The sequence below is a fragment of the Hippocampus guttulatus genome, chromosome 5 (assembly GCF_054856545.1).
Source record: "Hippocampus guttulatus isolate MCC_2025c chromosome 5, RoL_Hgut_1.0, whole genome shotgun sequence".
In the NCBI taxonomy this organism is placed as follows: Eukaryota; Metazoa; Chordata; class Actinopteri; order Syngnathiformes; family Syngnathidae; genus Hippocampus; species Hippocampus guttulatus.
Genome location: NC_141265.1, coordinates 1,211,674 through 1,234,851, shown reverse-complemented (window position 1 = coordinate 1,234,851; position 23,178 = coordinate 1,211,674). Strand labels below are relative to the sequence as shown.

At 50.1% G+C, this 23,178-nt stretch overlaps 1 protein-coding gene across 6 annotated transcripts in view; it reads right to left on the bottom strand.

Moving 5' to 3' along the window:
- Positions 1-23,178, bottom strand: part of wdfy3 (WD repeat and FYVE domain containing 3) — a 42,081-nt gene that overhangs the window by 8,617 nt on the left and 10,286 nt on the right. For 2 of the 6 annotated variants that reach the window (XM_086110866.1, XM_086110863.1), the window contains exons 5-47: positions 22,775-23,020; positions 22,494-22,686; positions 22,228-22,414; positions 21,467-21,633; positions 20,423-20,908; positions 19,849-19,959; positions 19,480-19,673; positions 18,677-18,996; positions 18,101-18,289; positions 17,893-17,976; positions 17,001-17,190; positions 16,249-16,463; positions 15,595-15,707; positions 14,590-14,827; positions 14,135-14,235; positions 13,439-13,657; positions 13,081-13,262; positions 12,543-12,774; positions 12,310-12,470; positions 12,103-12,214; positions 11,764-11,954; positions 11,160-11,312; positions 10,808-10,881; positions 10,576-10,737; positions 9,633-9,848; positions 8,754-8,971; positions 7,907-8,103; positions 7,275-7,409; positions 6,975-7,154; positions 6,288-6,521; positions 6,043-6,142; positions 5,740-5,900; positions 5,425-5,654; positions 4,519-4,628; positions 4,198-4,380; positions 3,334-3,653; positions 2,727-2,957; positions 2,076-2,244; positions 1,829-1,998; positions 1,387-1,535; positions 966-1,086; positions 780-865; positions 630-710 (exon numbers count right to left, since the gene is read on the bottom strand). In XM_086110866.1, coding sequence (XP_085966992.1) covers positions 630-710; positions 780-865; positions 966-1,086; positions 1,387-1,535; positions 1,829-1,998; positions 2,076-2,244; positions 2,727-2,957; positions 3,334-3,653; positions 4,198-4,380; positions 4,519-4,628; positions 5,425-5,654; positions 5,740-5,900; positions 6,043-6,142; positions 6,288-6,521; positions 6,975-7,154; positions 7,275-7,409; positions 7,907-8,103; positions 8,754-8,971; positions 9,633-9,848; positions 10,576-10,737; positions 10,808-10,881; positions 11,160-11,312; positions 11,764-11,954; positions 12,103-12,214; positions 12,310-12,470; positions 12,543-12,774; positions 13,081-13,262; positions 13,439-13,657; positions 14,135-14,235; positions 14,590-14,827; positions 15,595-15,707; positions 16,249-16,463; positions 17,001-17,190; positions 17,893-17,976; positions 18,101-18,289; positions 18,677-18,996; positions 19,480-19,673; positions 19,849-19,959; positions 20,423-20,908; positions 21,467-21,633; positions 22,228-22,414; positions 22,494-22,686; positions 22,775-23,020 — 7,811 coding nt within the window. The remainder of the gene's footprint in view (positions 1-629; positions 711-779; positions 866-965; positions 1,087-1,386; positions 1,536-1,828; positions 1,999-2,075; positions 2,245-2,726; positions 2,958-3,333; positions 3,654-4,197; positions 4,381-4,518; positions 4,629-5,424; positions 5,655-5,739; positions 5,901-6,042; positions 6,143-6,287; positions 6,522-6,974; positions 7,155-7,274; positions 7,410-7,906; positions 8,104-8,753; positions 8,972-9,632; positions 9,849-10,575; positions 10,738-10,807; positions 10,882-11,159; positions 11,313-11,763; positions 11,955-12,102; positions 12,215-12,309; positions 12,471-12,542; positions 12,775-13,080; positions 13,263-13,438; positions 13,658-14,134; positions 14,236-14,589; positions 14,828-15,594; positions 15,708-16,248; positions 16,464-17,000; positions 17,191-17,892; positions 17,977-18,100; positions 18,290-18,676; positions 18,997-19,479; positions 19,674-19,848; positions 19,960-20,422; positions 20,909-21,466; positions 21,634-22,227; positions 22,415-22,493; positions 22,687-22,774; positions 23,021-23,178) is intronic. The other 4 variants (XM_086110865.1, XM_086110864.1, XM_086110868.1 and 1 more) reach the window with 4 other exon arrangements.

The window sequence follows — 23,178 nt, the reverse complement described above, 5'->3', positions numbered from 1 at the left end:
GAGACGGTTAGCCTGATTTTAGCATTAGCAACAGTTGTAGTTTTTCTGTTGCGAGCAATAGGAACCGTATCAGGATTTTGCATTACAGTAGTTGCAGTTGTAGTTTTACTGATGTTAGCATTAGCAACAGTAGTGGTTTTGGGATGTTAGTATGAGTGACATAACAGTTTTTGTTGTGTTAGTATTAGAGGCGGTAGCCGTATTTTGTATGAGTGACAGTTTTTATTCAGTTTCAAATCCAGGTCTGTTTACCCCTTTCTGTTGGCATAAGCTGTTTTCTTATGTTTTGTGAGTTAGCATTTACATGTTCTTCTGATGTTAGCATTAGCATCTGGATCATATTTTCTTGTTACTAGCATGAAAATAGGTTGTACCTTTTCTGATACCAGCACGAGCGATGGATGCAGTTTTTCTATTGTTAGCATCTGCGATGGGCGCATTTCTTATGCAAACGAATGTGCCAGTTTTAGCATTAGATATTAGCATTAGTTACCATTAATGATTTGCAACATTAGTCGTGGTTTTGTGACACCTTCATTACAATATAATTTCAGTTGTTAGTGAGCTGCAGTGCAGTTTGCTGGATATTTTTTTCCCCCTTCCATCTCATAAATATGAATAAAACGCACCCTTGCTCCACGCTGGTGTTTGGCCTCTGTCCTGATACCGACTCTGAGCTGTCGGCCAGCGACGGCACCACTGCCAGGAACCTATGGGGATCGGTATTATAAATAATACAATGGCCACTCAAAGTGGAAAATTAAGGGTGCGTTCAGTACCTTTGATAGACTTTGTTGCGCACCCCTTTCTGGAAAGCCAGTAGGTAGTTCCTCCCGTCAGCGGAGAACACCTCCACTGCCATTGGCTGCCACAGAACAACGTAAGACCCTTTTTTTAAGCCACGCAGCCCCGTCAACACCCTGACAGAAATGGCGCACCCCATAAAGCCAAAGAACAAGTCGTACCTGGAGCAGGTAGCGTCGCTTGTGCACCTCCTTGATGTCCTCGTAGGCGAAGATGCTGCACGTGCGCTTTAGCTGACTCTGGCCCTGGCGCGCACCCCTGGGGATGATGGCCTCGTGCAAGCTAACGCACAATGACAGTCACAGCATTAGATTGGCTTTTTCGCCAGGTGCGCGTGGGAGACAGGGGGTGCACCGACAGCTTTTGTGGCTAACACCATTTCGGGAAGACTACGAGACATTTTTGAAAGCTCAGTTAAGTGGAATGGGTGCATCAAATCTATTGGTATGCCGAAAGGGTGCCCACGTTTTTTTGGGGAAGGACTGTGCCATGCTTTTTTTCAGGGTGTGAGTAGGGGCAAGGTGGTGCGCCACATGCTTACGATGTTTGGGGGGGGGAAAAAGTAGTCAAGTGCAGAAGTACTTGGGCGGCAGCGTGTCGATGTCCCTGATCTCTCTGGACACGGTCATAGTGTAGCCGTCAATGACGTAGAAGTGTTCTTTTCCAAAGAGCAGCAAACCCTCGCTGGTGTCCAGACCCTGAACCCGGGCACAGCGGTACATGTGCTGGATCTAAACACACACACACACACAATATTAAAACTACAACAATAAAATTACGTTTTATTCTAGTAAATTGGCACAATACAGCCAAAATAAATTGTATTTTTTTTTCCCCTAGAAAAAGGCAGAATATACCAAGAAAAAAATTTTATCTTGTAGAAGAAAAGGCGTGGAATATCAAGAGTAATTTCTGAATTAAGTTCGTAGCCATGTTTGGCACAAAAAAAAATAATAATAATATGTTTTGTTCTTTCAGGCATAATATATCAAGAATCCTTTCTTGTTGTTGCTGCCAAGCTGACCTTCTCCCCTTCCTCCAGCAGTCGCAGCAGAGCGGTATTGTCAGTCCTCTGCTGCTGCTCCTCCTCAGGTCCGCCCAACTCCGGTGGCTGATCCTGGATCTGATCTTGAGCGTCCTCGTCGCCGCCGTCCGCCGTTGATCGCGAGCGTTTCAGCGGCGCCTTCACAAGACCTGAGAAAATAAAAGCTCTTGTTTAAAATAGACGGACCAGTCGCCCTTTTGCTCATTTCCGGTCTCAAGCGCCTGACCTTTGACCCTTGCAATGGTGTCCTCTCCATGCTCGGGTTCGTGCCGTGTGGTCTCGCCCTCGCTGCTGTGCTCCACCGAGTGTTGGTACATCCCCGGGTTGCCCGACAGAAGGCGCATGTAGTATTCTTTGCTGTCTGCGCTGATGGCGCGACGGTAGCGAACCGGCTTCTGCTCAGGAAGGAGAGAATGAAAAAAATTCAATTCGAATTTTTTTTTAAAAACCAATTATTATTCATAATGACATCACATTTCATTTTTTTATTTTAATTTTGATATTTGATACAAATGCTGCTGGTGTGGTTCAAATATTTGTTTTTGGTCTGCGCTTGGGGCTCAACAAATGTTGCCTCGCAGCATGTGGATTAGTGGGCGTGATTGGAATGTGCCCATTTTTTTGGGTTCTTTGGGGGTACCAACAATGGTACCTAGCAACAAGTGGCTAGCTGGGCATAGCTGAAATGATTGTTTTAGAGGTTTTTAAAGTAAAATAAAAAAACAAAGAGATGAGTGGTATACAGTATGTTATTTATGACAACGATTTTGGGTCTATAAAAGAGTTTCCTAGCCAGAAGGAGCAACCGAGGGACGCGCAAATGGTAACGCTAGCGACAAGTTACTTGACGGTGAGAAGAAAGTCATAAAAGGCGCACCTGTGCCGAGTTGGTGTTGTTTTCCGTCTCGGGGATGTAAGGGTAGTGGATGTAGAACATGTCATTGCGCACCATCTTCTTGCGCATGCGGCACGGCCCCTCGGTCATCTCCAACATGAACTTGTCCAGGTGTGAGCCGATGGGCGGCCCCCACAGGCCTCGCTCGCGAAGAAGCTCGTACTCGATGGACGCCCACTCCTCCGTCACGTACTTGAGCGCATTCTGCTGCCGCTGGGAGACGACAAGACGCAAACACCTCAGATTAGCGAATCACATATTCTGCCTGGCCGCATGCCTGTTGTTAAAAAGGCCATTTTGGACAAATTCTGCCAAGCAGGAAAAGGCCTGGAGGATGTGACGAGTATCTTCCAATTTTGGGGCACAAAGGATGGTGATTCCGCCTTGCAACAAGTGACCTAGCGGTGACGGATATGTGTCAGTTTTCCATTTGTCGTTTGGTGGAGCTCAACGAACTCTGCCTAGCAATAAGTGACCCAGAGGAAAAATAAAATAAGCGACTAGCATATTTTCAAGAATTTTGGGGTATTCCACGATCCATTGTGTATTTTTGCACATTCATAAAAGTCGTTCAAATCGGAGGAGATACCTCTTGATGCTCTTTGTACTGCATGGCCACCAGGTCTCTCACCACGGCGATGTGCGTGAACATCCATTGGAAAGCTTCCTGTGGTGTCAAAACAAAACAACGCCGAGTGACATTCCAGACTTTGGAGGCTGGATTCGGATTTGGACTTGGACTGGCCTGTGCCGAGGGGCTGTTCTTGTTCAGGTTGTTCTCCTTCTTGTGCCGGCGCACGCCCGTCAGCTTGGACAGGCCGAAACCGCTGCTGACCCGCGACAATTTGGATTGGGTGGCCACGGCCGGCGCCGCCGCCTCGCCGCGGCTGATGCACTTCTTCTCGTGGACTGAAAACGACGACATTTAGGTCCTATGACTGAGTAGGGGCTGGGCAGGTATGGTGAAACCCCTCTCGACGTTATCATTTTCATTTTATTTCAGGAAGAAACATGCGTTTTCAATTTTGGTTTTATTTCGTGTCATAACCTTCGCTTTCCTTTCCTTGGCCATATCGCGGTTCATTGTTCGCTCCCCCACTATATTGCGATACGGATACGTTTAGCTTTTGGGGTATTTTTTTTTCACCTCCTCAATTTCAGCAGCTGTGTTGATTCGGTTTTTCCTAAACATTTCACTCACTTAATTTTTTTTCCATTTGGTACAAAGAACCCGGTGACGCCCTTTGTGTGTTGAAACATCAACTAATCATTCAACTTATTCAAAAGTATTGACTTCTTTTTTTTTTTCTTAATTGAGTGGAGCCCCGAGTTAAAATTTCCACTGGCTACTGAACGACCGATTTATACACGACACTACAGGTGGCGACAATCAGAAAACACGGGTCCCAGAGTTGAAAACCACTGTCTTCCAAAATACGAAATTGTTCCTCACCCAGGTGGTTCTGCCAGCTCTTGAGCGCGGGCTCCTCCAGGGCGGGCCGGGCCGTGGCGATGTCCACATGGCCGCGGTCGTTGCAGGGCAGCGACACCTTGAAGATGTCCTCCAGCATCTGACGCTTGCTGTGCATTAGCTCCGTCCACACGCGGTTCACCGCCTTCAGCAAAAGCTGCCGACCTGCAAAAAGCCAATTCATCCCCGTCGAGACCCCCACTCGGGCCAACTCCATCCATCCATCCATTTTCTGAACCGCTTCATCCTCACAAGGGTCACGGGACTAAGGCCAACTGTGCTCTCAAAATTCCACGGTCTTACCTTCGCTGACGTCGTGGTTGTGCGTAGCGTCGCTCTCATTTTCAGGTGACATCATGACATGCCACGTGGTCATACGGGCTTCCGCCTCCAGGCCAAAGCCCTCCACGCTGCTGCACACGCGCACATACACACTTTAGAACCGGACCAGAGATGGGAATGTCCAACTATACGATGTAGGATTGAACACTGATTTTATTTTTACAGCAATATTTACAAAATTACACTAAATCACTCAAATTCTTTTTTTTTATTTTCTTTGTATTTTTTTTAAACAAATAATTTGTATCATTTTGGTATAATATACAACATAAAGGACATTTACCAGTCACGCTCACATGGTCAGTTGTCTCCCAAAACCAATAAATTGGTATAAAATAAGCAAATACATTTGGCAGTCTCTCAGCCGCAATGTCACTTGTTGCTAGGCAGAATTAGTTGAGCACCATCATTCATGCCCCACTGACCAATAAAATATTATTTACGAGTTACTCATGCCCATTAGGTAGCTTGTTGCTCGGCAAAATGTGTCACGCCCCGAAAGACCAAGAAATACTTGACATATAATAAAAGTCAGTTGTTGCCCAGCACAGTTGCGCAAGCGCCATCATTCGTGGTCCAAAGACCAATAAAAAAAAAATGCCGGTTGTGACACCAACCAGGTCGCTTGTACTGGTTTATAGCACAGAATTCTTCAAGCACCAATGACCAATGAGAATGCAATTTATTTTATTTTTATTTAACTATAGCTCCAAAGAACTTAGCAGTATTTCATGTTGTATGACAAGAATGAGGAGGCTGTGATAAGCCTGCAGCTACCTTGCGGGAAATGCAGGAATTTCAAGCGAAGCACAGCCTGTGCCCCAAACGTGTCAGCAATCTGCCGCGGCCTTCTCCCATCAGCCTTACCTGCCGGCGTGCAGGCAGATGAAGCAGTGCGCCAGGCAGGCCACAAAGTCCTGGTCGTGGTTGCCGGGGCCGAGCACCAGGTTGCGGTTGACGGTGAGAACCCGTAAGGCGTCCAACAGCGCCACCTGCTGCGTTACCGTCTTGTGCGGCCGGCACAGCTGGTAGAGCACCGTGCGGTTTAGGCAGTGGTACACCGCGTCCAGGGACAGACCCTGAGATCGCCTCTTGGACTGAGGAACAAAAACAACATTTGCAGAATGTTCAACCGTGTGCACAACTCGGGTGAAGATATCGTTTTTCTTGTGTTGCGCGCACCTGTCCGATGAGCTGCACGATGAAGTCCACCACCAGCTTGGAGTCCTTGTTGAACATGCCCTGCCACAGCTTGTCCACCACACGCTGGCAGAAGTAGAAGACGTTGTGCACCAGGATCTGGTAGCTGCCGCCGATGCTCAGGGGGAGGGAAGAATCCTCGCCTGCGACAAGGGGATTCCCGTCACAACTTGTTGTCTTTCGGGGCAAAGCGGGGGATACTCGTGCCCAAAGACAACCCTGCGGGGGGGGGGGCAGGGAAGACCATTTCATTGCACGTCGATTCGCGTGTCGACTGCGTCTCACCCAGCAAAACGTCAGCGGCCAGCAGGTGCTCCATGACGCCATCCAGGATGTTGGACTGGAACTCCTTTTGCTGAGTTCTGGTGGAACGTTCCGGAGATGCCTTCGGAACACACAATAATCAGGGAACTTAAGAGAAGGCAGACCCCGTCAATGTCAACCATTCAGAACTAGAAAGTGCAATGAAAAGTGGAAGAGATGTAATGGAGTGAAAAAAAAAAAAAAAAACATTTGCGCAGGCGGCTCACCTCGAGCAGCAGGTCGATGACGGGCGTCTGCTTGGTGGCGGGTGTGACGCACATGTTGTCCATGATGAGCGCCCTCATGAAGTCGAAGACGTACTTCTTGGCCGGGTGGTTGGTGAGCGACGTCTTGGAGCCAACGTTGCAGTACTCGGATTGGCTGCGGTTCATGCCCGAGTCGGAGCCGAAGGCCTTCAGCTCCTCGATGGGCGAGCCCGCCTCGTCGTCCAAGTCGCTCACCTGGAAAACGGCCGCACGTTAGCGCGAGTCCGCATCTTTAGTACCACTGCGCTTGCTTGTGCGTAGCTTCGCTGCGTTAGCATTGACTTAAGCGGCTTGGAAGATGAAGGAAAGAATGAATGAGAACCACAGTTGGATAATTGTCGTTGACTTTATTATTACGTTCAATATCTTGTGACCTATTTTCATCTCGCACTTGACAAATACCCCAAAAATTATGCAATAAATACTAAAACTAATAAAAATAAAAATAAAACAAAGCATAAAACCCCCCCGACAAAAATCTGATCTTAAAACTAATTGAACGGAATCATATATTATATTATTGTAAACGTGATGGGAAGACAAACAGCGCCCCCCTCCCCTCAACGCGCGTACGACACGCAGAGTTTATCGTCAAGAGGAGCGAGGCGCTGCGTGCCACGTTGCCGCGTGCTTCAAAGTCAACATTACCATCTCGGAGTACGGCCTCATGTTGAAGGGGAAGACGGCGGCGGCCAGGGCGCACAGGAAGTCGGGACTGTGCCACATGGCGGCCAAGTCGGGGACGTTGTGGTACAGGTAGCGGAAGAACTGCATCAGAGTCACCGGGTACTCTCGGAGCCACGAGCCCTCCTCCTCCGACTGCCACGGCTGCCGCAAATGAATTCCGGAACCATTTCATCAGCTCTTTTTTTCAAATTCTGATTCACCCCCCCATTTTTTTTTTTTTTAAGTGGCCACCAAATGTATTCGTGTGTACTTTGGTCTCACCAGGTTGAGCATGCTGCGCAGCATGGCGAGCAGCAGGAAAGCGGCCTCGGTGCAGACGCTGTGGATGGAGCCCACCACGGTGGCGCTGGACGCCGGCACGCCGAAGATGAACGTCCACATGGAGTCCAGGTCAAACTGGGGCACAAAGCCGTGCGCAATATTTAACATGAATATTCATGAGGGTCATTCATCTAATACATGACTATGTCGCAGAACCTCCAAAGCTGAACGGCCAGGGACATTTTTTTTGCAGGGCTGGGCTTGCGATGGATGAAAAAGAACAGACCTGATATTGTGATTGTTCCAAAAATACACGAGAAGAGGACTATAATCAAAATAATAAGGAAAATAATCATTTGAAATCGCACGGGTCCCGCCCAGCTACGGTGTGAATGGTCGTTTGTCTCTATATGTGCCCAGCGACTTCTGCCCGAAGTCAGCAGGGATAAGCTCCAGCAACTCCCGGTGACCCTGTTCAGGATAAGCGCCGTTGAAAATGGATGGATGGACGGTTTGGCTCTATTTGAAAACGGTTTGTGCTTTCGCTTTTTTTTTCTGGCTTTAGTTTGCGTTCCACTCTGGACATCCCGCGTCATAATAAAATAGTAGAAAAGAAGGTTTGTGGTACTGACATGTACCTGCAGGCTGTCCGGCAGCTCGGTGACGGGCTGCTGCAGGAAGAGCGCCATCAGCAGGAAGTAGAGCTCGGGTACGTTGGTGTGCTTGGGCAGCAGCGTCTGCAGCACCGGGAAGCCCGGGAAGTGGCACGCGTCGCGGTTGATCTCCCGCACGGTGGAGCGGCCGCCGGCGCTGCGACCCACGTTGAAGCCTGGAAACGCCGCCGCGGGGTTAGCTACTGTCGCACTTTGACTTGAGTTTCAGGGTTGAGTCGCTCGTGAGGTTGCGGCTAGCGGGGAACGCACAGGCAACATCCAACGTATTCAAGCATAAGGATGGTTACAGAGCCCCGCTCCTAAACTGGCCCCGGGGGTGAATTTTTCCAAACTACAGTAGCAATAAAAAAAAATACTCAAAATAATTCTCGATCGATTTAGCCGACGTGAATGTTATTTTGCTTTCTGATGTGGTTTCTAGCAACAAAATGAAGATGTTGGTCTCAGACGGCGCTAGCCACTGATATTTAGATGCGGCTGAGTCGCGACTCAGCCATTTACACTCAACGCAAGCATTAGACGGACGTAAAAGTTTGGTTCGGGAGGGATGACGTCGTCACAGTGTCGCTGCTCAATGCACGTTGTCACGGGGGTCTATTTTAAGTGCGCGACAGCAGGAAACTACGCGGGATGAAAAGCAACACTTTTCTACTCTGACATCGGGGCTCTACGGCGGGATTGGGAAAAAATAAAAATAAAGTGAGAAACCAACCCTTGTCCATGCGGCGAACAAACCGGGAGCCCAAGGAAGGCCAACTCCGACGAAAGCGGACCCCCGAGACCTGGCAGGGCGCCACGCACTCACCAAGCACGGTGCCGATCTTGTTGGTGAGCACCGAGTCGGTGTGGTCCAGCCAGCCTCCGCCGCACGCGCCCTCCTTGAAGCGGTGCAGGACAGCCGCGTTGGACAGCAGCACGGTGAGGATCCACAGAGCCGCCGCCACCGTGCTGGAGTGAAGGTGCTCCTCCATGAACATCAGCAGCCAATCAAGGCCCAGAGTGCGCACCAGGTCCTCGCACGCCCTAGGAGGCCAGACGGAGGGATACGTGTTTTTGCGTGTTTCCCCCTCCCCGGGATGAATCACATTCCCGATCGCAATGTAACTCAAGTCAATCGTATCGAATCCTTTTGGAGTTAACTGCAACTGAACCGTATTGCATCAAACAGCGATGGAGGTGAATCCTACCTTGCTGCCATCGCAATTCGATGGCTCGTATCACATCACAATTGTAGTGAACTGTATTGCACTTGTAGGGAACTGGGACTGCGGATTTAATTCGGGTATCGTAACTGGAGAGGGCTGCAATGTAATCATATCGCATTTCACTAAGTAGGGTCATTGGAATTCATTTCTGGATTTCAAATTAGGATTGCGGTGAATCGTATCACCGTTAGTGTGGGTGGCATTCTAATCAGATCGTATCCTATGACGTGACATTATCATCGTATCATATTGCCTTGGTGACATTCTCACGATTTTATTGTGTCACATCATTGCGGTCGACCGTATCAGAGCCCGAGTGAGTCAAACTGCATTCCAAGTGAAGTGAATCGGATCGTAAGTGGTGAGAAATGAACCCAGTTCGACGATAGAATGATCGTAGTTAGAACGAATTGCATTTGATCTCTTCGGGTGCGGCGAGTCTCGTTCCTTCTGGCCGCGCACGTCGCGATTGCTCTTACTGCGCGTTGACGGCCGTCTTGTCCTTGGTGGTGAAGAGCAGCCTGAGCAGGTTGTCTAGCAGCCTGTTGCGCAGCAGGATGAGGTTGGCCGAAAGCAGCCCGCCAAAGTCGTCCTCGGCGCCCGCGTCCGTCTTCTCTTCGTTGTTGATCTCCATCACCACAAACTTCTCACACACGGCGAACGTGGGCAGCGTGGACGAGAGGAACTGACCGAACCTGCCGCGGAAAACGCACAATGTCTTTGGGAGGTTGATATGGCCGACGTTGGGTTCTTGGCTTAACAGGATGCCCAGCTAATGGATCATTTCTTGACTTTTTTTTTTTTTTTTTTTTTTTAACATGAAAGACATTTGGATTTTTTTAAGACATTAATATTTTAGAGCTTTTTAACTCATTCACTCCCAAAGACGTTTTTAAACGTCTTTTCAGACTTGGTCCAGAATTGGCTGGTACTGAATGAGTTAATTATTCTTATTGAAAAGTAAAATCCCAAAAGTTATTGCTGCTTTTAATGTTGTTTTTTACTTTTCTGCTTTTTTAACTTTATTTTCTTTTTAATTCATTTATTTTTATTTGTTTTACTTTTTATTTAAGACAAAACATACGTGAAAAGTATTTTATCGTGTTGATTCAGGTCTTGTTTTATTAGATTTTTTTCAGACCCCTTTTATTTTTCCTTTTTATATTTGATTTTATAAGTTGCATTTTTTCATTTGTTTTTTTTTTGCATTTAAAAAAAAATTCTTCAGAGCTTTCAGATTTTTTTTAAGACAAACAATAAATTACAAGAACTAATAAAATATATTATTGTTTGAAGAGTTTTAATTTGTGTTTTTATAATATTTTTAGATCTTTACAAATGATCTTTTAGAAATACTGTACATGAAAATGAAACAAAATGTTCTGAATGACAATTGAGTCGGTGTCGAAACGTGCGTCTGACCTGAGCAGGTCGTAGGGGTTGGGGAATCCCTGCAGCAGCAGGCTTAGCACGTTGCTGATGGCGGCCACGGTGGGCTGCGACAGCGACGCGTCGCGCAGCGTCAGCAGCAGCCTGGGCACCAGCTGGAACTCACGCAGCAGCCTGGCGTTCTTGGCTGCCTCGCTGCGAGCGGATGGCGCTCCGATCAAGAACAGAAACGCAGACGGCATGCGATCGTGGAAGCGAGACGCACCTGGACTCGGTCAGAAGCTCGATGAAATGCTCAAAGAGAGAAAGGTGAAGCTCGTAAGGGGCGTGCAGCCAGACCTGCAGACAAAACACATGACGCATTACATACATTAGTTTATGTTGGATTAAATATCACCGCTCTTACTAATCTTACATTATACTAGAAGTACTGCTGTGCAAATTAGCATTTGAACAAGACAAGACAAAAACAACTATTTATTTGGGGGTGGGGGAATAAACAAATAAAAATACTGCTCTCATTGTGAGGTTTGTTTCGAACCATTCAAATTATTCTCGAGCAGTCGATGCCTGCAAAAGTATTCTGACAACATTTTTGAAAAGTTGCGTGGTCCCACCTCAAAGTCGCAGAGGAGGTCCTGGAAGGCGGTGGAGTTGGGAATGATGGAGGTCTCGTGCCCGCTGTCCACCGTGCCCACCAGGGAGAAGGTGAGGTGCAGGATGTGGCTGTTGAGCAGCGAGCGCTTCTTCTTCAGCAGCATGGCCAGCAGCTGCAAAAAAAAATAAAAATAAAAAAAATAAAAATAAAAGGGGCCCATCAGTCACTACACTGCGTTCGTTCTTAATCAGCTAGCTTCTCTGCACCAAAAGTCGAGGCGTGACTGATGTGTCTCACGGAGCATCGGTCACTACTACACTTTACCCAACCAGCGAGTTTGAGAAGAAAAAAAAAGTATTCAATCAGCGATAAGATCAGATGTTTACGCAGTCATTACAGTTTAGTATTGAGTTGCACATCAGTCACTACAGTGGACAGCTACTCCAAATTCTGAGTCTTCTTGTCAAAGCTTTGGTAGCAGTCACTATGGTTGGTGGCTATTCATGATGAGTCTTGTGTCAAATGTTGTGCATCGGTCACTACAGTAAAAAGTTATGAGTCCTGATGAAAAGCAACATAGAAGAGTTTTCCACCGTCGTGACTGATGGCGCTGCGGGCCCAACCTGGTATCCCTTGATGCGCTCCATCTCCTTGCTGGCCAGCGGGTTGCTCTTGACCACGCAGACCAGCGCCTTGACGGCGGCGTACAGACCCTCCACGTCCGACGCCATGGCGACCAGACCCAAGATGGCTGCCGCCCCGCCCACATACTGCAGGTTGGTGGCGACCAGCTTGGGCGAGAAGGCGCGCACCCCTGGGGAAAAAATAAAGTTACCACAACCAAAAGCTTGTCAGCTTGTTAACTTGTCTTTAAAAAAAAAAAAAGCCTGTTAGCTTCATTAGCACCGTTTGCGTCATTCGCTTTGTTAGCGTCGCAAGTTTCATGAGCTCGGTTGGCCTACCCAAATAGCCAATGACAGCGGCGCCGATGGTGCGTGCGGGTCCGTTGAGGTGGCCGGCCGCGTTGTGGATCAGCTTGACCGGCGTGGCGTTTTCGTGTGAGGACACGGCCAGCTACAGGAAGGAGAAGAAGCGCCAGAAGTGCTACCATTGTGGACGAGTAGTCTATAAATCAGAAACGCAGTTTGCTGGCGAGTAGCGAGCGTCACCTGCTTAGCGATGGCCTTGCTATCCAGCTTGTTGTAGACCTTCCTGATCTTGGCCACGGTCAGCGTGGAAACAGAGACGGCAAATAGGCTGAATGACACCTTCTCCTCGGGCACCAGCGCCACCGGGGCGGGCGGCGCCACCTCCGCCTTGGACTCCTTACCTACGCGGGGCGTGAGGGACCGTCAAGGAAAAGGGGGCTAACCTGAAGGCAGGGGTTGGGAACGGCACTCACAGGGCAGGTAGACGGCCTGCAGGCTGCCCACGTTGGTGGGGCCCAACTCGAAGATGGCGGCCACGCTGGCGGCGGGCAGCGCCTCCTCCAGGAAGTGGCACGGCCCAAGACGCCACACCAGGCCCGACAGCTGGCGCTGAGCGGGCGGCGTGCCCACGTAGCCGTAAACGGTGCTGGACACGGGGGGGTTGGCTGAGCCCGAGCCCCCCGGCACGCTATGCACGTAGTGGAGCTGCAACACAACCGCCACGGTTATCTCGAAATCGGTAATCATTCTAAACGGAACTTTCTGTAGGTGTAAAAAGCAGGATTTCAGCAAGCGCTTCATTCTTGATGGCACTCGCAAAAAAAAAAAAAAAAAAACGTTAAAAACGCGGCGCGAAAATGAACAGGATGGCATAAAAAAACGGGTTGTCAGCATGTTGCTCTTCTCAGTTTGTCCCGACAGGAGGCGGAGGCTCGCCGTTTGTCCGGGAGACAACAAAAGACACATCCTGTCCACGCCGGCCAACCAACAAAGACTCTTTGGGGCGCGTACCTTAACGGTGTTGACGAGCTGCCCGTCCAGGTAGAGCGAGGCCATGCTGTTTTTCAACATGCCCTTGCTCATGACCAACACCAGGTGGTGCCACTGGCCCTCGTCGATCAGCTCACCACAGCGGAAGCGGGCGCAGCAGGGAAGGATCTCGTAGAAAGACGCTTCTTCGCTCGACTCGTCCGCTGGGGGAGCCGGGAAAAAAACAGCAAGGCATGGACACGGTGACTTCACTCAGAATTATTACTAAACACAATTTAAAATGAATACCTATTCCATTACATCCCTGAGATGGAACGAAATCAACAAAAAAAAAAAGTCAAAACGATCGATAAAAGTTTGAAGCGAAGGCTGAGCTCACAGTAGGTCTGCAGCAGCTCCTCCTTGGTGGAGACGGTGAGCGAGCGATCTTTGGCCGACAGCACCACGGCCAGGCACACGTAGTGCTGCTCCGACGACGTGGCCCGGCGCACCACCGTCAGCAGGCGCACCGGGTGGTTCTGCGGCGGTGCGCTGAAGCGCTCCACGCAGAACCAGCTGGAGTAGCTCAGGCCCGACGGCGGGGGGAACAGCCGCTCTCCTGAAGGCAGACGCGCAAAAGACAAAGCTTCTCGTCAGCACTCCGCCAAAGCTGCACACTCATAACTCATTCACTCCCAAAGACATATTTCGACGTCTTTTCAGAATCCTCGCATTCAATCCCAGGTACTCGTTTTTTGTTTTTCCGAGAATTAGGGTAAGAAAAAGTGTCTCGCATGAGGGAGGATGGAGAAAAGAGAGGAAATAGGACAGAGGTGATGAGGAAGAGAATAACTTGGAGGAGTGAAAATCGAGGCCGTTATGAAGGAGAGAAGACAAGAGGATGAGACGGAAAAGACGATGGAGAGAAGACGGGCGGCAAAGCGGAAAAGTTGACGAAGCAGAGAAGCGGCAAAGGATGATGGATCGAGGGCGGTAGAGGGAAAGATGAAGCAAAGGGGATGGGATGAAGGAGCGGCTGAAAGGTGTGCATTGCGGTCGCCGGCCCGTGATGTCATCAAGGCGCGCCGGGCAGTACCTGTCCCCATGCCGCTGATGACGTCGCCGTCGCTGACGCATGACGAGTTGCTGTTGTTGCCGGGCGCGTTGTGGGGAGCCAGGCTGGGCAGGAACAAACACCTGCACGCGCGCACACAAGTGAAAAGGAGTCAATCGAGCAACTGGAACAACAAGAGAAAAAAGAAAAGCAGCGCTCGCGCTATTAGCGGAGGAGAGCATCAATATTTCATGCTGCCAGATGGGAGAGCGGGAAGGGCTTTGTGTGCGTACGCTGCTGCGCAGAAAGTGGGCCAGCGCCGTCGTGTCCCAGGTGCTGCTCCAAACGTTATCTCGCATTCGGTGGCTATGAAAACGCTGACGCACCCGCGCACGGCAGCAAAAAATAAAATAAAATAAAAAAACGATAAAGAAAAAACAAACAAAAAAACGTGTTTGCTTTACGCGAGCTTCCGGTGCGTATGTGCGTGCACGTACCCGAATCCCTCAAGCGAGGCGTCGAACTCGACGTAAGCGGGTGTGTCGGCGGAGCCGTGCAGGCGGATGTCGTGCGGCGTTGTCATGGAGACGAGACACTTGACGCGGGTGAGCGGCACGGCGCTGGCCTCGGCCGAGCGCACCAGGCTGCGGCTGATGCGGTACTGGTCGCCGTCCTCGGCCGGCGTGGCGAACACGCTGTCGGCGCCGAAGCCCTCCATCGACGTCGTCATGCTGCCTGTTTTGGGTAAAAAAATAAAATAAAATAAAAACTTTTGTCAGTAATTCAATTTCGAGAAAAAAAAAAAGAAAAGAAATACGTAATCTTATTCACTGACAGATTAATTGACCGGCCAGCATTAGCTTTATTATTTTATACATCAATTAATAAAAACATTAATATCATCTACTTATTGACACCCCCTCATACACACATTAAAATCTAAGACAAACATTCAAACAAATATCACCCCCCCCAAAAAAAAAATTGCCAACAGAAATTCATTAATTAATAATAAAAAAAGTTCTAAATTGCTCTGTTGTAGGGTATAGAACAAAATATTGTAAAACCATTGATCATGTCTTTATTGTTATAAACATGACAGGACCAAAAAAATAAATGATCATTTTATCAATTTTTTTTTACCAAAAATCATTTAGCGTTATTGCCAAATATCAGAATTGGCCACAAACAATCCATATTGGTCTGTTTTTTATGAACATAATATTATTATTTTTTTTTTTAATGCCACCTTTCAGTCATTTCTATGCCACCTTTCGGTTGCAGTCTGGCGCCACAAGCTGCAACCCCGCCTGTGCGAATGAGTGCTAATTAGCACAAATTTTAATCTCTGCTCAGCGGCGGCAAATTAGCGTCTTGCGCAAACTCATTAAGACGCGCTGCCTCCGTAATGAGCCACGTCGACAGCTGTTAGCGTTAGCGTCTGCCTTTGACTTAACGCGGGCGGCAGGGCGCCCACTTCAACCGGCGTGCGGGTGTCTCACCGCGCGCGTCGCCGTCGTAGCTGAGCGAGCTGGGCTTGTGTACGCGGTACTGCTTGAGCAGCTTCTTGTCCCAGGCGCCGCAGTTGAGCGGGTTGCCCAGACGCAGGAACTCCCTGCCCAAAACACACACACACACACACAAACAATAAAAAGTCAGCATTCACCCCCTCCTTGGGATCGGCGTTTCTGTTCCACTCTGGGCAGTCATCAGGGTTCGAATAGTTTTCAGATCATGGGGTGCAGTGCAAAAAAGTAAAGTGCAACTCTGCCACGACGTTTGACTTCCTTCATTTGTATGGCGGCCGAGCAATACCCAAATCTGTTTCACTCAAAATGAATTTCAAAAGTTCAAGTATGGGATCAATCGAATATTGATAAAAACACAGGACATGTTGGCTCTAATTGTGCTTAGTCTAAAAAATGTACAATGTGGCTTATATTTTGAAAGCATTTTCGGTTATAGTTTCTTTCGTGAATGAATTTTTTTTCCCCAGGTTTAAATTTTTTGTTTCTTGATAATGTTGGCGGAGATTCATGATGCCAATTCTTCAAAAATGTCGATACTTCATGAGTCACTAGAAACGAACGAAATAACAAAATAACTGAAATTCCTCCCCCAAAATTGTGAACAAAACAAAATGTAAATGCATGTACCTGAGCGCCAGGGGCTGCAGCGCCTGCGAGGCCAGCCTCTCGAACATGCGCTGCAGCGGCGGGTGCAGCGGGTGGTCCTCGTCGCCCAGCGCCTGGCTGCAGCGCTGCAGCAAGCGCTGGGGCAGAGACGCCTCGCATAGCACCTGTTGGTTGCGCTCGCTGTTCACCAGCAGCTGAAGGATGTTGGCCACCGCCAGCTGGAGGTCCAACGCGTGCTGCCAGGACAAGGCCGGGGGACTGGCGTCACTCGTCGGGCATGAGCTCAAGATGTACGCGAGCGAGAAAAGTCGGCGAGGCGCCAACCTCGCCGGGTTACACACTCCCTTCACCTTACGAGAGCTATCGGGCTACCCTCTGGCCTCCCGCCCATCGAGGCGGAAAACTAGTCGGGTGTGAATTAATTCCCAAAAAATATCAGTGCCTTTTGATCCGCTAGGGTTTGAAGCTATGCGCATTGTATACATTCCAACATTGACAGGCAAAATGTCATCAAATATCTTTCTTTCCGTTCACTTCGAGGTATTGAAAAGCCCGTTTAGGCGGAAAACGAGTCCGGTATGAATTCATTCTGCTCACATGGCAGCAAAGACCTGCCAACCTCATTCCACTTACTTGACATCGCTTTCCGTATTACTGCCACAGAGCACGCTCTTTGGCAGCCCGTTTAGGCGGATAGCCGTCGGGTAAATTGAATCCGCAACATTTCCAAGATGTCCAGCGATATTCATCAGAGACCGCAGCGCCCTCCTCACCTCGGGCTGGCTTTCGGAGCAGACAGAGGGCAGCAGGTCCACCATGGCCAGCACGGCACCCGGGTGGATGACCACCATGTCGCCCCCCGAGGACGAGGCCGTATGGACGGGGTTGGAGGCGTGCAGTTTCAGCTCTGTCAGAAGCTTGACCGGTGCAGGGGGGCCCGACGAACCGTGGTAGCCGTGCCTGCTGACGAGGAACAGGGCAAGTCGGCTTGCGTTTATTTCCTCCTTTTTTTGGAGGGGGGGGGGGGGGGTTTGTTTGTTTGTTTGTTTTGCTCAAAAGTTGTCATCAAACATCACTCGCTTCCTTTTTCTGTTGCTTTACATCTCATTGTTTATTTAAATCAACCTATTTAGGCGGCACACTCATCTATACAAAAAAAAAAAAGTCATCAAACCTCACTCCCTTCATGTTTATGTTGATATCACGCTAGTTGGCGACCCGTCCGGGCAGGCCAACTGGTCGGGTTGGAATTATTTACCAACAATTTTAAAAAACGGATCATTTCCCTCCAAATCAATTGAGCAATCAGTCAGCAAATCAGTCAGGTCTGAAATTCATTTCCAACATTCACAACCAACTGTTACTTTCTTACTTCTTCATCTCCCTCTTTCCGTCATACATCGATTTCAAGCTGTAGGACAGCAAACTAGTCGGGTCTGCACTTGCAAGGAACACCGTTCTATTTTCTTAAAAATGTTAATCGCATATCACTCTTCTTATTCACTTTGGTTTCAAGCCCTCAAACTTCCCATTTAGTCGGGAAACCGGTCAGGTCCGAATTGTGTGCATAAGGCTTGGTGGCTGAGGGTGTGTGAAAAGGGCGAGAAGGAAAGGGTGAGGGGGCGGGGGGAAAAAAGCAGCAGAGCCAAGCAGCTAGCTAGCTACCTCTTGCGGGCGAGAGCGGGCGTGCCCCAAGGCGAGGGCAGCGAGGTCTCGTGAGTCAGGCACGGGGGAACGTGCTCGGCGCGACTGAGCACGCGAGCGCGCGGCGTGACAGGTGGACATGGATACACGGGGTTAGAAGAGGAGGAAGAAGAAAAGTTAGCGGCGCAGAAGAAAAGACCACGACCAAGGAAGCCTCGCGCTTGCGTACCTGTCAAAGGAGTCTGTGGCCATTTTGTACAGGAAGATGAAGAGCTTGGCGCAGTGTCTGAGGGTGGGACACACGCCGTCGCCACCGGGGGCGGCCTCCTCCTCCAGAAGCCTCTGGAAGGGCTCCGAGTTGGACGGGAAGACGGCGGTGGGGCCCAGCTTCTTGTTGTCGGAGAAACAGCCCAGCAGCCTGGCGGAGGGGCCGGCGTCAGAAAAGGTGGCGGGGGTTGGGCTTGGCGCCCGTACCGGGTTTCGGTGTGGGGCCAGTACCAAAATAATTTCGAGGTGTCGGCTATACTCGCGACAATATCTTGTGGCCATATCCTTCCTTTAAAATGTTCTCTTATTGGTTTAAAGGAAATGTTACGTTTCAAAAGTACTCGCGGTATCGGCTGCTTGGCATCGGTATCGGTGAGTACACAAGAGTTGATTACTCATACTGGTATCGGTCTGAAAAAAAGTGCATCAAAGGGTCGTATTTTGGCACGAGAGTGCAACAGTAGATATTGGAAGCAAAGCCACGACAGTATAATATTTGTCCGGAAAAAAAAGTTTGCCGTTTTCCGGGCCAAAGTACCTGACGGCGTCGGCCAGCTTCTCGTACTGGATCTCGGTGCGGAAGAAGTGCGAGTTGGCGGGCTCGTAACGCATGGCGGCGGTGAGCGTGCAGAAGACGGTGAGCAGTAGCTCGAACACTTGGTTCTGGTTCCGGATGGGGGACTGGCTCTGGTTCTGGTGGTTCTGGTGGTTGGCGACGTGCCAGGCGGGGAGCGGCGCTTGGGCCGGACACAGGGAGCGCTCCATGGCCACCAGCAGCGACGTCACGTACACGAAGCCGCCCACCTTGCGGAAGACCGTCCGCGTGCGGTGGCTCTCGCGCAGCACCGACAGCAGGGCCTGCGGGTGAAAAAAAAAAACGGCAGCATCTTAGCATGTATTGGAGCGGCGGCCGAGGGGGGTTCAATGTAGGGTTGTGAGCCTAGGGTAGGGGTTTCGGTTTCAGGGTAGGGTTCCAAGTCAGCTTTCGGGCTTCAAGCCTGGCTTACAGTTTCAGAAGGCTTTCAAACCCCGGGCAAGGGTTTTAACGTCTGGTTTCAAGCCCTGAGTTGGGGTTTTAAAATGGGGTTTCAAGTGTGAATTGGGGTTTTCAATTACATAGGGTTTGGGTTTCGCGGTAGGATCCCAAACCAGGGGTAGGGTTTTAAACCTGGGTTAGTGTTTCAAAATAGGGTTTCAAGCCACGGGTAGGGCTTCAAACCTAAATAGGGTTTCAAAGTGGAGTTTCGATTTCGACTTGAGGTTTAAAATGTGGCTTTCAAGCTTCAAACTCAGGTTGCGGGTTTCAAACCGGGGCGTCAAACGGAAGCTTGGATGGCTTACCCTGAGTATGTCGGCCTTGAGCTGCAGTTCGGCGGGCGGCGCCGAGTGCATGAGTCCCAACAGCGTTCCCATGTCGTCGTCGCCGCTGGGCGACAGCACCAGCTGCTGGATGATGAGCAGCGCGTGCTCGCGACACTGCCGGTACTTCACGATGTTGTGCACGCAGCGCGCGCCCCCAAACTCCCTGAACAAGGCTGCACAAGCGGAAAGATAAAAAATTCAAATTAAAGGCCTTGATGAGGACTCTCTATTTTGGTAAATAAACTTAAGTACGATGACCCCAAAACGGTTTCTTTTTTCTTTTCCCCTGCCCCCCTCCCTCAAAAAAAAAAATAAATAATAATAATAATAATAAGAATAATGTGTCACCTGCGTTGGTGTTCATGGTGTGTGAACCTTGCAGTAACACGGTGAGCGTCTCCATGACCAGCCAGGCCAGCTGTTTCTGCTCCTCGGCCACCGAGTTGTTTTTACACTCTTCTGCGCGCGCACACACACAAAAAGATCCCCAACATCACAATTATGTCTTACGCGTTGTCTTGTATTATTTTGACTTCAAGATGGCGCTGCGAGAGTGGCGCTGCCTTTCCAGCAGCTCCGATATTTTGTTCTTCCTTTCATAACTTTGCTGCCGTGAATTGGGAATTTCTCCATTGCGGGACTAATAAAAGATTTCTTATCTTATCTTATTAGCGACACATGCACAAGTGGAAAAGCAGCTTTGTCTGAGTCTTATTGATTCGATTGCACCCACAATATTTACTGTTTTTAACGAAAATGCACTCAAACCAGACAACCTTTTGGACTTTTCGTGGACTAAAACTAGATGGAAACGATCAAGAATCGGAACAACTAAAATGTGACGATAACGAATGAGCATTTTTGCCCAAAGAGACGAGGACCAAGAGAGCGCTGTGTAAAATGCCGCCAGATTTGCGCTCACCCTGGTCGTTGTGGTGCTGCTGCTGGTGCTGGGCGGCGGGGTCCTTGAGGAGGGCGGCGTACTTGTGCAGCAGGTTGACCAGCACCTCCAGCAGGCCCACCTCCCTCAGCACGTCGGCGAAGACGGGGTCGTGGCGGGCCATCCTCAGGAGGGCGCGCACGGCCGTCACGCTGCAGGCGTGCGAGGCGCTGGCCTTGAGCAGCACGCTGACGCTGAACAGCTCCTTGCACGGCACGTAGTTGAGACTGAAGACCACAAAGTCCAGCAGCCGGAAGTATTTGACCTGCGCCTCCTCGGGCAGGCGGGCCACGCGCTCGGCGAACTGCGACAGCGTGTGCTGCGACTCCAGGATGAAGTAGTTGGCCGGGTCGGCGGCGTAGACGCTGCCCACCGCGTCCAGCAGCGCGCAGGCCAGACGCCCGCTCTTGGCTTGCAGGAAGGCGTTTTGCAGCACCGAGAAGGCCTGGATGTTGCGCACCGTTTGGCCTGCGGGCGACACCGCCACGCGGGGGTGTCACTCCGACATAACAACAACAAGGAAGCAATCTGGCCGCACTCGCCAACCTGCTTGGAACGGATTCGGCGGCCGGTTCGCTCAAAGTGAGACCGCACGTTCGCAAACGTCTCGTTTTCATTTCACAAATAAACGCATATTACGGTCAGAGTGTGAGCAATGCAATGGCTCGAAACCATTCTTGAAAAATGAAGACTAATGATAATCGATTGGTGGCTCAATCCATCGCAAACGCAAGTCATGCTTGAAACGCTCTGATATTTTAAGAAACTAAATAAAATACTGTAACTGAGGCCCAATCTTTGCTCTTACACAAACTCTGGTTTAAAATCTTCGCCTGATCTTCAAATGAAACAAACTGAAACCCTTACCACATGTTGGAAACGCCAATTTGCAACCCTAGTCAGTGTTTGAAAACTTAACCGAGGCTTCAAACCGCACCCTTGGCTCCAAATCCTAATTTGAAACCCTACCACACGGTGGAAACGCCAATTTGAAACTCCGGCGTGGCTCGAGAGCCTCACCTTTACCTTTTCCAGAAGGCTGCGGGAGGACAAATCCCGGCAGCAAGAAGGGCGCTCCGGTGGTCAGGCCGGCGGGTTTGAGCTCCGTCACGCCGTAGGTGGTCAGACACGTCACCAGGTTGACCAGGTCCTTCAGGGCGTCCCTGGACTCGTCCTCCTTGGCCTGCTCCAGCCTGGTGTCACCCCACGACAACAAAAACGTACCCTTGAAAAACACTTGAACGTGTCGGAGAAGTGTTGTGAAACTCCGCCTCTTTTGTCACTCTGCGGGAACCGCCCCGTATGATGTCACCTCATGATTGCAACCAAGGCGTGCGTGTGTGTGTGTGTGTGCGTGTGTGTGCATACTCATGGTCAGCCAGTCAGCGCATTATTTTTTGTTTTTGTACTGCATCACTAATGACTCTAAGGGTTGAGGAAGACGATGTAAGCACAATTAAAGAAAGCGTGGATCAGCAATTGAACAATGTTTTTGGGGGTTATGCTGGTTTGCAGCAGTCAATGATAGCAAGTATGATATTAACAGCGCAGTGTTTGGTCGATCAAGATAACGCCGACAGCGGCAATATTTAAAGGAAACCGAACCATTTTGAATTAACTCAGGTCACGTCCGCTAGCTTAATGCTAATTTATCGTGCCGCAGAAGGGCTAACGTTCTGCAGAAAAAAAATTCACCTATTGCTAATTTCCCATAACGTGGCATAAATGTCTCCAAATTATCCCCCTCCCCCATTTTCGCAGCAAAATCCCATCCGCAGTACGGATACCTGAGCATGAGGTTGCACAGGAAGTTGTAACCCTGGCACATGCGGAAGTCGTCCAGCAGCGTCTGCGACACGTCGCTGGAGTCCTTGAGGAAGCAGGACAGGCCGGCAAACATCTCCACGATCTCCAGCGGGGAGAGATCGTCAGACTGCTGCATGTTTTGCACGCAGGTGGACAGGCATTTCTTCTCTGTGGACACAAGAGGGAGCAATTTCATTCGGGTGCGGTCTAAAGGGCTGCCAAAGAAGAGGGAAGCCATGGAAGCTACCGTGTATGTATTTGACCACGTTGACGCTGAGTCCGTGTCGCGAGATGGTGGTGAGCACGTCTCCGGCGCTCCTCCTCCAGGGCAGGTTGTGGGGCGGGCACCAGGACGTGATGGCGCTGAACAGCAGGTGCAGGTCATCCTTCTGGGCCAACTCCTCCGCCGGAGACACAAAGGTGCACAATTTCACCAGGATCTGAAAACCACACAAAATCAAATCCTCATTAGAAGCCTGAACCTGTCTTGGGGTCCTAACCCTGTCTTGAAAAACTCAGCTCTTGTACCTGGACAAAGACTTTCTGCAGCAACGCCCTGCGATCGGCCAGCGGCAGCTCCGTGGGGGGTTGGCCCGGGCCCACCGTCTTGTCCTGGGAGGGTGGCGGGGAGGTGGGTGGGGGCGGGGGCGGGGGCGGCGGAGGCGGGGCGGGGCCCACCGGGGCCTCCGCCATGTGCGGGAGGTCGAAGAACAGGTAGAGACATTTGACCAGGGTGGACGGCACAGACATGGTCGTCATGCAGTCCACCGTTTTCTGAAAGAAAAAGCAACACGCGGGTGAGCGCACGCACGCGCCTTACAAAGGATGGACGACAGAATAAAATGTTGCTTGGTCATGAGTGAGGAAGGAAGGAGGCAGTGACATCAGGCCACAGGCTGACAGACTGCTTTGTTGGTTTTACACACACACAC